This window comes from Hippocampus guttulatus, chromosome 8 (genome assembly GCF_054856545.1).
Source record: "Hippocampus guttulatus isolate MCC_2025c chromosome 8, RoL_Hgut_1.0, whole genome shotgun sequence".
Lineage (NCBI taxonomy): Eukaryota > Metazoa > Chordata > Actinopteri > Syngnathiformes > Syngnathidae > Hippocampus > Hippocampus guttulatus.
The window spans coordinates 10776036-10788864 of NC_141268.1; the positions used below are offsets into that span (position 1 = coordinate 10776036).

The 12829-nt window shown below is 42.0% G+C and overlaps 1 protein-coding gene across 1 annotated transcript in view; it reads right to left on the bottom strand.

Annotated features, from left to right (window-relative positions):
- Positions 1-12829, bottom strand: part of LOC147201115 (kazrin-like) — a 99555-nt gene that overhangs the window by 19775 nt on the left and 66951 nt on the right. Inside the window, exon 5 of the mRNA XM_086117496.1 lies at positions 11598-11705. Within this exon, the coding sequence (XP_085973622.1) occupies positions 11598-11705 (108 nt within the window). The remainder of the gene's footprint in view (positions 1-11597; positions 11706-12829) is intronic.

Below are 12829 nucleotides of genomic sequence, written 5' to 3' on the forward strand. Positions count from 1 at the left end.
AGTGTGCGAGGCATCAGGGAAAGCAGAAATGTAATATTGCAGAGAATTAGGAGTCAAAGCAGTTATAATCGCTGGGATTAGTCTTCTTTTGTCAGTTGCAACGATGATCTGGAAAGACAACCTGGCCAGTTTTTTTTTCGGCTTCAGACTTCCTGCGCCAACATCAATCCATGGCACATTTTTCCCGTAACGAGGTTAAAAATACCTCATCGTAATCCGCCGACATATGGAGGGCGACGCCCACCGCATAGTCAAATCCAAACTGCAACAAGCACTAAATACTGTAAGCCAAATGTTCCGCTTGGGTGCAGAACACTGTATAGGACTAATGCAGCAATTAGCTGATAAGCGTGGGCGCTTCATCAGACAAATGGAAAAAAGTCTCTGAAATTACATTGATAAGGGAAATCACTGCAAGGATGGAGAAGAGCAACAGTCTCCTCTTTTTCCTTCTCTGAGGAATTGTGACATAAAGTGTTCTCCATCCCGTAATTGGGATGAATTTGAGCCTTCACCCGCCCCTTCCAATCATAGATCATCCTGAGGGATTATCCTGTGGTGTGTTACGAGTGATTTTTTTTCTTCTCGACCACCTGCGCAGCAAAAATAAACCTGCTTTTGAGAAGTCTAAAATTTGACTCGACTTTTTGCAATCAAATTTGCAGATGCGCTGAGGGCGGCAAAGCAGATCAGCCCACTGAGGCATAACAGGTCTACCAAATTCAAAAACGCACTGAATTAGTCCTTTGCCTCGGCAAGAAGATGACAGAGCGCCCGTTCTGTTACAGAATTTTGTCAGATGACTCAGGGTCAAGGGAACTCCGTGCGCCGAAACGCCCAAATGGGCGCAACATGGCCCCAAACACACTAGACTAGACTTGTGCTTGCACGAAGATGAAGCGATGCCCGTTCTGATGTGGAGTGCACAGATGCCAGTCGAGCCAAAATAGAGCCCCAGGTTTGACTCATGATTGTCGTGTTGGCAACACACTATACAGTAAGAACATACTTATACGAGTCGATTTTTTTTCTCCTCCTCATTGTGCGGTCTCTCATATTTTAAAAAATTGGTTGATGTTAAGAATCAGTATGTATGGACGCAGCATTATCGAGCGTGTGCGCCGGCAGCTGGCTATTTCTGCACTCCATTACGAGAGGATCACTGGTCCAGTGAGCTTTGCCCTCCATCTAATTACGGTGTCAAGATCAGACTCATGGGCTCTTGATTAAACATCGTCCAGGTAACAGACGCGCCTCGGATGATTGGAGCCTGCGTGCGTTGGAATAACTCAGAAGACTTTGGTAGTCATGGCCTGTCGAGAACGCTTTAACATAAGCAAAATGTGTTTATCCGTCCATCATCTATAGCAGTTGAGATGGTGACGATCACATTCAAACCTGTGGGCAATTTTGAGGGTTTAATGAACTTGACATGTATTTTTTGGGAATGTGGGAAGAAGCCCGGTAGAACATGCAAACTCCACATAGAGAGGTTGGAGCGGAGATTCAAACCCCAAACCTTCAAGCTGTGAGGTTTGTGCTAACCATGAGTAAATACTAATTATGTTAAAACAATACTAGACTCTACCTCAACTTTTGAGTAAGTTCAGAAAACAAAACAAAAAACCCCAAAACAATAAGACAAGAATCAAAAGAAAAGGCAAGACGCATAGCCATGGTTGATCTATTGAGGCTCCCTTGTAAGGTGCTGACTTCAGAGAGCGAAGTAGTCTGAACAACAAAGATTTGTGTGATTTTGAAGCATATTTTTACCCTTTAAATTTCGGGTTGAATTTGGTATTTTACAACGGCGGGGACATACGATGAGTGATTTCACTGTAGCACAGAAAAAAAACAGATACTGGGAACCTGTTTGTTTTTTCTTTACTTTTAATCAATTATTGAACCGGGCAAACGCTATGAGAAGGAAAACTCTTGCAAGGAATGTGGAAAAGGGGGCTAACAGTGAACTAAAGCATAGCAAACAGCCAATCTGAGCTACAGGATTTTTTTCTTTATTAAAACATGGAACAAGAAATATTCTCATTCATTTAAAAGAAGGCAAACTCCAAAACGGGCAGTGATTCTTTTTTTTTTCTTAACTTTAACATTAGCCAGCAACCAAAACGTGAGGTCATCAACAATTAGCATTTTCAATACAGGTTTGCACTGAATTCCACATTAGACTTTTTAGAATAGTATTAAACAAATGTTACCAGTCAGTTGCAATTCATATCTAGTAAAAATGTAGTTGAAAACTAAAAAATATTTCTGTAGGCATCTGAAAGAGAATGACATTTCGATAGTTGCTGCTGCTTTGGTTTGCAACAAGTGGGTTCAGAATTTGAATGGTTGACTATCATGTTTTTTTGAATAAATCCCAGGTGGTGATGAGGGAGAAATCTTTTCAAGGTAGGCGTTTATATTCGCAGTTGGAGGGCACGTCTGTGAAAGTGCATGCTATTTGAAGAAATGTTACTTTCATCAAAGATTAGGGCGGCTTTTTGTTCTGTGTGCAGGCTTCTAAGAGATTGTTTACATGCTTTGGCAGGTACTGCTGTTTTTTGTAGTTAAGGAGGAAAAAGAAAAGGGTACGCCATGGCACGGATACGCTAATAAATTGTTAGTGGGCTTGCGTTACAAACGAGCTGAGCGCCAGGATGCCAAGCGTGGAGAGCTCTAATCGATTTGCACGTTTATAACGGGCACACTGGGCTCCTGTCCACAGACGTCAGCGCCTGGGCTGACGACAACGCACGGGCGACGCTGTTCAGACATATCTCAAGCCGCTGTTGAAACGAGCGCTCGCGCTGTCACGATGAAGCATATCACTGGGTGTCAAGGGGACTTTCAATAGAAAACAATTTGTTGAATTTATGTGGATGAACTTTACATTGGGTCCGTATCGTTATAAATTTTGAGAACATGTTCCACTGTCACTGGTCGGACAGTCGTGCAGCCGGTCTTTATTGTCACTCAAAAACTGGATAAAGTCCAGCATTGGCTACTGAGAACAATCGTCTCTAACTGGCACTGTGAAAAGTGAAAAGAACTTCCTTGAGCGGGACTTGCTTTTAATCCCCCCCCCCCCCCCCCCATCACCAAAGATAAGACAACACACAACCTCCGAGGGTTGGTCGATGAATCAATATCTATCGCGCGAGACACCTGAAATACATCAAAAGAAAATATGTTGATAAAATGGTCGATAGAAAAAAATCTGGAGGACAAAAACAGAACATACAACCCACACTGTGTTTTCAAACAATTATTTAGCCATATTTATAATTGCATATGCACCTGTGGGTGAAATATGGAAGCTTTTGGTAAAAATGTAAGCAACCAGGCCCGAACACACGCTAGTGACTTCATGTTTTGCGATTGTGTCTCTTCTTCAAAAGTTTGGCAATATTTTGGATGCTTTAAGTTAGATTTATTTTTTGCAAATGCTCGTTTGATATTTTTACAAATGCAATTTGATTGACATTTCACATACAACTTAACGCAGCGGCCCAGTGATCAAGTGCGTCAACCTCACAGTTCAGAGGCCGCGGGTTTGATCCCGGCTCTGTCCTCCCTGTGTAGAGTTTGCATGTTCCCCGCGTGCCTGCGTGGGTTTTCTCTGGGTACTCCGGTTTCCTCCCACATTCCAAGAACATGCATGGCACTCAAAATTGAACACTCCAAATTGTCCCGAGGTGTGAGTGTGAGTGCGGATGGTTGCTGTCTCTGTGTGCCCTGCGATTGGCTGGCAACCGGTTCAGAGTGTCCCCTGTCTACGGCCCTAAGACGGCTGGGATACCCCCTGAGACCCTTGTGACGGTAAAGCGGTTCAGAAAATGGATGGGTGGATGGATACAACTCAATGCGCTTCTCCAGAAAAGACTGACTTGGCAAGAGGTTTGTTTCGTGTTGTGGCTGTAACTGACAACCTCACGGTAATTCTGGTTTCTCTATTTGCAAAATTCTTTGCATGTTGCACATATTAGGTGGTGATAACCAACCAACCAATAGTGGTTAAATAATAGGAGAATTTTTTTTTTAATGATGTATGTTTACATCATGTATGTAACATCCATATATAATCTATCCATCCATCCATCTACTACATGCAGGAAGCTGGTGCCTGTTCCTATCAGGTAAAGAGAACAAATTGGACTGGTTTTACAGGCAGAATATGGTTTCACGTGAGGACATACGGTCGATTTTCAAGGGCTAAATCAGGAAGGCATTGTGCGAAAGCATGCTGCAAAGTTTGGCAGCGGAGTTAGTCGCGCTTCTCTGAGCTGATTGGCTAATCGTTAGTCAAAGCCTCGGCACTCATCGCATTGATCAGGCTTCTTCTGGAAAGAGCTGTTTCCTGTCACGATGCCAGATGATGCCGTGGAGATAATCCAGATTCTAGGTTCGTCAACAAAATGAACCACAATGCCGCAAGAGGGGGTGACACAAAAACCACGACTGTCCAAAAGGCTGTTGGTGGAGCACACACCTCCACCTCGGCCCAACGATCCCAACATGCAGGGCGAGATCATTTTATTCCAGTCCTGTAGGTCGCAGTGCAGTGCATCATCTTGGGTGTATTTTTCTTTTTCAACACAGCTTTATCTGCTGTTTCAACTAACTAACTAACTAGCCAATAACCAAAATTTCTAAGATAGCAAACAGACTAACTGATGAACTCACTAACACAGTAACTAGTACCAATACATCAAATAATTAGTACATCAACAAATCTATAACTACTAATAAACTAACACTTTGATCTCTCCTCTTTCATCGATAACTGCTTCAAACAACAAAGTGTATGCAGGAAAAGTGATTAAGATTGCACGACTGTCTGTGTCTTGTGTTGTGTTATTTTGTTATTTCGACTTCAAGATGGTGCCGCGAGAGTGGCTGCCTTTCCAGCAGCTCCAATATTTTGTTCTCTACTTTGAATTTCTTTCGAATTTCTCCATTGCGAGACTAATAAAGGTTTTCTTATCTTAACTAGTAAGCCTGTAATCCAACTAACAAAATAACTAACCAACTAAAAAGAATGCCCTAATTCAGACCAACCAACCAACCAATGATCTAACTCGCTAGCTAACCAATTACTATGCCTGTAATCCAATCAACCATGCATTATACCTGCTACTTAATGGAACAACTACGGCCAATTATCTAACTAACTACTTAACTAACTATCCAACTACTATGCCTGTAATGCAATCATGCATTATACCTGCTACTTCACTGAATAACTAACCCACCAAACAGCACCTTCAGTATGGGTAGTATGCCTGTATTCCAACTAACTTGCCAGCCAACCGACCAACCAAATAGTAGGGCTCTAACTAACTCACTAACTGTTTTATGTAAACAAAAGGTATTGACTTATCTGCATTGCAAATCTTTAGTGGGACACAACAATAAAATAAATCTAGCAATTACATGACAAGGTCACAACCCATTGCACACATGTATCAAATAGCCTGTCCATGAAGTGTTTATTCATGCGGTGAAAGTGAAGTCCCTTTTTAATACTGGCAAGCAGCATAGGATTATTATGCATCCAGAGAATTAATATGACTATGACAGAGATAAGCTCGGCAGAGACTGATAAAAGCCGCATATACAATACATGGCTTTAAATATTAACGAGAGTCGTTCCAAACAGGAGAATGAGCACAGTGCTCAGCACACTCCTTAGGCCAGTGAAGAACATCATCAAGGTTATTTGTTTGTCATTTGAATGAGAGGATTTCAACATGGCAGTTAATGCGGATTCATTACTATGCAGAACACTTGTCACACCACAGAGATCAAATGAAATATTTATATGAGCAAAATGTCCAAATTAAATAACAGCGAGATGCTATAGGTGGGACCTCCACTGATGTCACTTTCACAAGGAAACTGAGCAAAACCCTCCTCAAAACTCACTTGTATTCTTTGGCATTCGACTCAGCATGACTTAGATTTGTTCTTGGTTTTACTGTTCGGTGCTTTCTCCCGTCTTTATTACCGATTTGTTTTACTGTTTATTGTATATGTTAAATTGCTCCATGCACAGCACTTTGTATGCAGCGATGGCTGTTCAAAAGTGCTCTATAAATACAGTTGAGTTGGGTTGATGATACCATCTGCTTTCTTTTTTTTTTCCTTTTCATCTCTCTTTATGTACAATCTGTCCTACTGATATTTATCTGGAATTTGCGGTTGACTGTAACATCAACAAAGCCCAAAAAGCACAAACATTTTCATCAAAAATGTAAAGTCTAAAAAAAAAATTCAATACAAAAAAATAGATGCATCCATCCATTATCTGAAACTTTTCCCTCTCACGGGGCATCGCGGGCATGCTGGAGCCTGACTCAGTGGTAGGGTGGTCGTCTCCCACCCTAGAGATTGGGGGTCCATTCCCTGGCCCATTATGACCTTGTCGAGGTGACCTTGAACAAGACACTGAACTACCAGTTGCTCCTGATGCTGCGTCATCAGTAGGTAAATGAGAATTCAGTGTGAAGTGCTTTGAGTACCAAAGGTAGAAAAGCGCTATATAAGAGACAGCCCATTTACCAGTTAGTCTTCGGGCAGGAGGCAGGATACACCCTGAATCGCAGGGCACACAAACAACCATTCACACTCACAATCACACCGAAGGACAATTTTGAGCATTCCATTAAATTACCGTGCATTTTTTTGGAATGTGGGAGGAATCCTGAATACCCAGTGAAAACCCACGCAGGTACGGGGAGAACATGCAAACTCCACACAGGAAAGCCTGAGCCCGGAATTGAACCCGTGACCTCTGCACTGTGAGGCGGACGTACTAACCAGTCATACACGTGCCACCAATTAAAATATAATGAAAATGAAATGAAATGAAATTCACAATCATTCATACTATGGCCAAAGTTTTCATTAGTGCAGAGTAGTGATGGCAACAAGTTGTTAGAGGCTATAACTAGCAAACAAAACACTAGTATGTAATAGTCCACGAATTACATAATTAGCTAACTCACTACCTAACGGACTGACTAACGAATTAACTAACCAAGCAATCAACAAAACAACTAGAGCTGCTCATGCATAACTCATCCACTAACAACTAACAAACATGTATTCCGGCTCACCAACATACTATAACTACTAGTAACTGTGTAATCCAATTACCTCTAACTACTAATGACAATAATAATTGCAATCGTTCATATTCAAACATACATGCAAATGAGATGACACACAACTAGTATGATGGCGCCATCTTGTGCAGGTGTACCTAATAATGTGTCCAAAGCGTTGAGTGTCTGGGGAGCTGAATCTTAATTCCACTAAACATCCCCAAGTAATCCACAATTCGAACATATCTGTACAAAAGATAGAACTGTCACGTTGCCTATAGAGTATTAAATCCCAGCATGTTATCCAACACAAACTATGTGAGCGTGCTTATGCCTGCTCCTATCAACATATCCTCATACCACCAAACGCTTGTGCGCCATGCTTACATTCTATTGCGCCAGATTAACCGATAAGCACGTCGCCCATAGGAACTATCTAGGTCGGCGCATGACATCGAGTGATCTCTCCTGCCACAAACCAATGTCTGATATTCATGTTGGAAGCTTTGGAATGACGAGTCAGAAAGATTTTTCTTGTGTCACATTGCCCCGATTTTAGATGTGTGTGTTTTGAGTTATGAGTGCGGTCACAGAATGAATTCACCTCTGAAGTCAAAGCACAACTAAATAAAATGCAGTGACAATGAATGTAAACATTTTAAACAATCTATTCTTTTTTTTTAAACAGATGTAAATCACTAAATAGTAAAATAAACGCTTTCTGTTATAATTAAAAAAGAATTCCAATTGTTTATAAAAATAAAAAAGATATATTACTAAATAAAATGTTACAATGCTGAATCGTGCTTAATTGTCACAAAAATTAAAATCTGAAAATCAGACAGTGACATACTGCACTTATTTCCAGTGACTGCCAATGTAGTAGAAAAACAAAAACAAATTATAAAATTGCTATTGAATAAAATGCCTTTATCTCCAGATTGTTAGTTGATACCCATTTTTGTTGGTGGTGTTTTTCCAGACTTAACTAAATCATTTGGAGAAACTCCATCTGTTATTTTTTATCTTACACTCATTTCAATAACAGCCACATCATCCCTACATGATACCTTGCTGCAAAGTGAAAGTGGTGCAATGATTACACCTAACGTATAATAACGAAGCAAAAAAGCAAACGTGACCACTCGCGAGACTGCAGCATGCTCACAATGACGCTGTGAACTTGAACTCACTCCAGTCTCGGCTCACACACACACATGCACGCATACACACCAAAAAGCCTGGACCTTGTGTGTGTGTGTGTGTGTGTGTGTGTGTGTGTCTCTCACTCACCGGCCTTGCCCTCTTCCCTGTCAGACCTCATGGCCTCGTCGGCCCTGGCTCGGCTCAGCTCCACTGTCAGGCCCGTCAGCATGAGCTCTCATAGCAAATGGGAGCAAACACGAAAACACACACCGAGCAACACGTTCAACACACACCATACACGCCACCCGTGTGAGAGCGCTCGACCGTCCAATCCCCGCCCCAGAACAGGCCAGGTAACCAGGAAGTGATCCTTTGAGAGTGCGTTTCTTGTTCTGCGTGTGTTTGGAGGGACACACCCAGCAAGTCACCCTCCCTCCTCCTGTAAGAGGACAAGAAGGAGGAGGAGGAGGCGGGGGAGGGGAAATGGCACCTGAAGACTCAGGTGACAACGAGCCAGGTGAGTCAGAGACACTGACGCCACCCGATGGCCGAGAGCAATTACAGCACAGGACAGAACAAAGGAATCTTTCACACCGCTTCGAAAAGATGTGTCGTGTTTCTGTATCAGGGGTAGCAATTTCCTACCTCCTACCTCACACTAACTTCCATTTTCTGTCGTATGACTGCGAAAGAATTTGGACGTTTTATAGTCGATGCTGTTGTAGTCGACTCCTGCTGACATTTCACATCAACGGCACCCAAAGAGTAAATGCCAAAACACGTGAGTGGCAATGAGTCAACTTCAAGCTATAGATATTGCGCAGCGGTAAGTCGACTAGTCCAGTGGTCCATATCATTACGTCGGCCATTTGGTTACCGGCCACACAGATCAGTTTCCGATATACACAAGCAACTACATCACCCCACTCAGCCATCAATGACGAATGATTGCCGGAGGCGCGAAAAATGTGTACTACTATGAATTGGTCCTTGAAAAAAGGTTGGGGACTAGTCAGTTTAACCTATAGTGTCATTCTGATCACACGTTTCTGTGTGGTCTGTGACGGCACATTCTGAATACCTCAATTTAATTCTCAAAATTGTTACTTTTTCCCTCTTACAATGATCACTTTGATCATATTTAGACCATTTCCTGAATCCATAAGAATGGTAATATTAACCCCCCCCCATCCCCCATTTCTCTCTCTTCACCTTGCTGTCAGTTTTCTTCTACTTGCTGAAGCAGAGTCTCCAGTAAGGAGACAATAAAAGCATTTTTACTTGTGGAGGCAGCACGACATACGACAGCCACCAAGACACAAATACTTTCGCTTGATGGGTGGACAGGCGCGACAGACATCCAACAATTTCCATACAAGCCCTTAAATAGTCAATTTTCAATAATATGTCCCCTTCCACCTTTTTAACACACTGTGAAAATTGCTGCAATAACGTCATCCAAGTCCATTAAAACAAGACAATTTCTTTTGCTTTAATAGCGAGACTTGTCAAAAGGAGAAGTGGGCTTCCTCCTCCAGCACTCAATCTCATCGAAGCTCATTTCTTTCATCCCGACACTTCTTCAACTGCAATATTTCCACTCTCTCGCTGTCTTTTTTCCCTTCAGCTTAACACCCTGCACCGGCGTATCATTCATTGGCCGCGCTCGCTTTTAAAAGCCTGCAGACTTCGTCAAAAAAGCCCTCGTTGGTGAACTGTCAGTCTGTGTTACGAACAGAGCCGGGGGAGTGTAGCTAGAGAGCCACAGTATAGACAAACTGAAATATTAGCTACTATATAGTCAAGCACATCGCAGGCCCAAATTTTGATGGAAAGAAAAAAAAAAATCACACAAGGCAGATTTCTTTTGGTTCTCAAGCTCTCCCTGTAGCTGAGAAATGGAACTGGAGAGGCAAAAAGGAAACGCTCTGACGGGCACCAGGATAATAACCAGTATAGAAAATGAATCAAAGGATGCTAGACCACGATAGTACGTAATGCGGGGTTGCCATGGTAACGAGAGAGGATGCTAATCATCTTATTGCCAACCAGCGTAACATTAACATTGAGTCACATGATTACCTACACAATGTTGCCTCATTTGGAATGGAACCCTCCCCACCCTCACAGATTAGGTCAGAAAAAGTGCCGTTAGCACTGCGGCTAATGCTAACACAACATAGGATGTGTCCTGGCTAGTCCATCAACATTACAAACAACTAAAGTCGATCCCACAGGCTGTCCATGGCAATGACAGAAGAATTATAAACCAGATTGGAGTAGTTTAATTTTACTTCGGTCTTGCATTGTGTACAAACACTGTGCACAACTCTGAATAGTAGCATTAACACTGAAGCTGGTGCTCACGCAAAGTGGGAAGGGTCCTCATATGTCCATCAAGATTTACAGGACACTAAATCATGGTTTTCTATGGCACCGGAAGAGATGCTAACTTCTTGATTGCAAGCCGGCGAAAGACTGAGAAGGATTCAGAGCCAAATTTCTCCATAAATACATAGGCTATTATAATTCGAATGCATTCTTAATATGCTGATAATTTTATCCCGTTTTAGTACTTCTTTCTCATAAACTAAAAGGTTCATATAAAGTCAAACCTAATAAATCACAATGTTAAAATATTGGTCCTTTAAAATTCCTCCCTTTGTCCCCTTTTCCCCGTCCAAAGAAATGACAACATTCCATCCATCCATCCATTTTCATCATCTGAACCACTTATCCTCACTCGGCTTGCGGATGTGCCAGAGCCTATCATGTTATAGACAAATATATGTGTAAAGGTATAGTTGATTCTGGTCATAATTTCTCACTTTTTTATCGTAATATACTTTAGTATTATAAGAAATATTATAGCACTGTGGTAATGTTGCATCCAGAATGATGGAGCCTAACAGCAGAATCACAAGGTGTGAAAACAAATGGACACAATGGGTTTATGGATGTGTGATCAATAGCGCTTGATGAGGGTTTCTCTTCACCGAGCATACATACGGAAATTATAGGCTGGTCAATGTAATTATCACACAGGCTTTGAAGCAAAAAATAAAATAAAAAATCCTATTTGTGAATATGAAGAAAATAAGCAGCCACATTAATGTAACTCCAGTGCAATTACTTCTTTTCAAAGTGCAAAGGCTTTTCTCACATGGCACACTGCAACATCCAAAGCCTGAAGTGTTGTGTATGGTGGCCGGCACACACCTTTGCTCCCTGATTTAACCTCCCTCCTGTCTCCTTTAACTACCCTGATAAATCCCCGCACACATGGTTGCCAAGGCAACGCCTCTCTGGCTCACTCTTTCTATCCCGGAGGCGAGCGTGTACCTTTGCCCAACGAGCAGTCAGGAGAGCCGAAGTCCATCAGGCTGGAAATCTCTGTCGGGTAGCACATGTCAGTTACCACCGTCTTCTGCCTGTGATGCACGGCTGGATCTGCAAAGAAGGAAAAAAATAAATAAATCAATGTGGCAATGAGCTGGAAATAGACGTCAAAATTCTAAAGGAAAAATGCGGTCCAGAACCAATCAAAACATGGTTGCCAAAATGGTGTTTCTGATGAAACAGTATTAACAGCGACTAAAAACTCATGCCTCGGCTTGCGAGAATCACATGACCAAACGCAGACAGAAGGTGAGCCGTGAGGGTCGTTAGGCACTGTGATGTCATTTTCAGTCGTCAAAATGGCCGCCCCTTGAGATGGATGAAAACGGGTGGGTTTTACTGCTTGAATTTATCTTCCACAAATGCAATATTCGTTCAGAATGCCGTGTTGAGACGAGTTGGGGGCGCATAGAATATATTGTGAGGACTATTTTTTACTTGCCTTCCCCCCTTGAAATATGAAATTTAACAACACAGTAAATCTTTGGTTGTCTGCCGATTTACAAAAATACATCTGTGAGCCAGCACTTGACATTCAATAAATAAATAAACACACAGATGACGACTAACTTAGTTTTGTTTGTGGAACTGGTTGCCATACGATATACAGTCAAATCAATATTTTCAATTTCACTTTTAAGTCAAATTAAAACGAATCATCATGTCTTTCATGTTTCTCGCACCACCCCCGTTTATGGGGTGACGGCAATAAAAATAAGAGAGGAATTCTAGCCAACGTGACAGTTGTGAACAATGACTTTTATACTTCCCCGGCTTTTATCTCAGACAATGAATCTCCTTTATGATGAAAAAATGAGACAGAATTGGACTATCACATCCAAAAAGCATCAGTCAAATGGTCAAATAGTTCTCCGCCGCTGTGAAAGAACCACAAACTTGACAGAAGACTTTTTTAACACCCTCACCAAGTGACTTTCTTATGTCCCACCCTAGGGGGCACATGGAAAGTGAAGCTGTACATCATATTTCTCTTCCCAGCAGGCAAACAAAATACCTAAATCAAATCAGCAGAGACATTTTTACTTGCCTGCAGCGGAACAACTTTTTATCTAGACGAGCGTATCAACATGTCCTTGTGATCAATCAATACTCTACATGCATGAAGCTGGAAAAGATTCTGTAAGGCCGCCTGAGGGGCATGCGAGCCCCCCCCC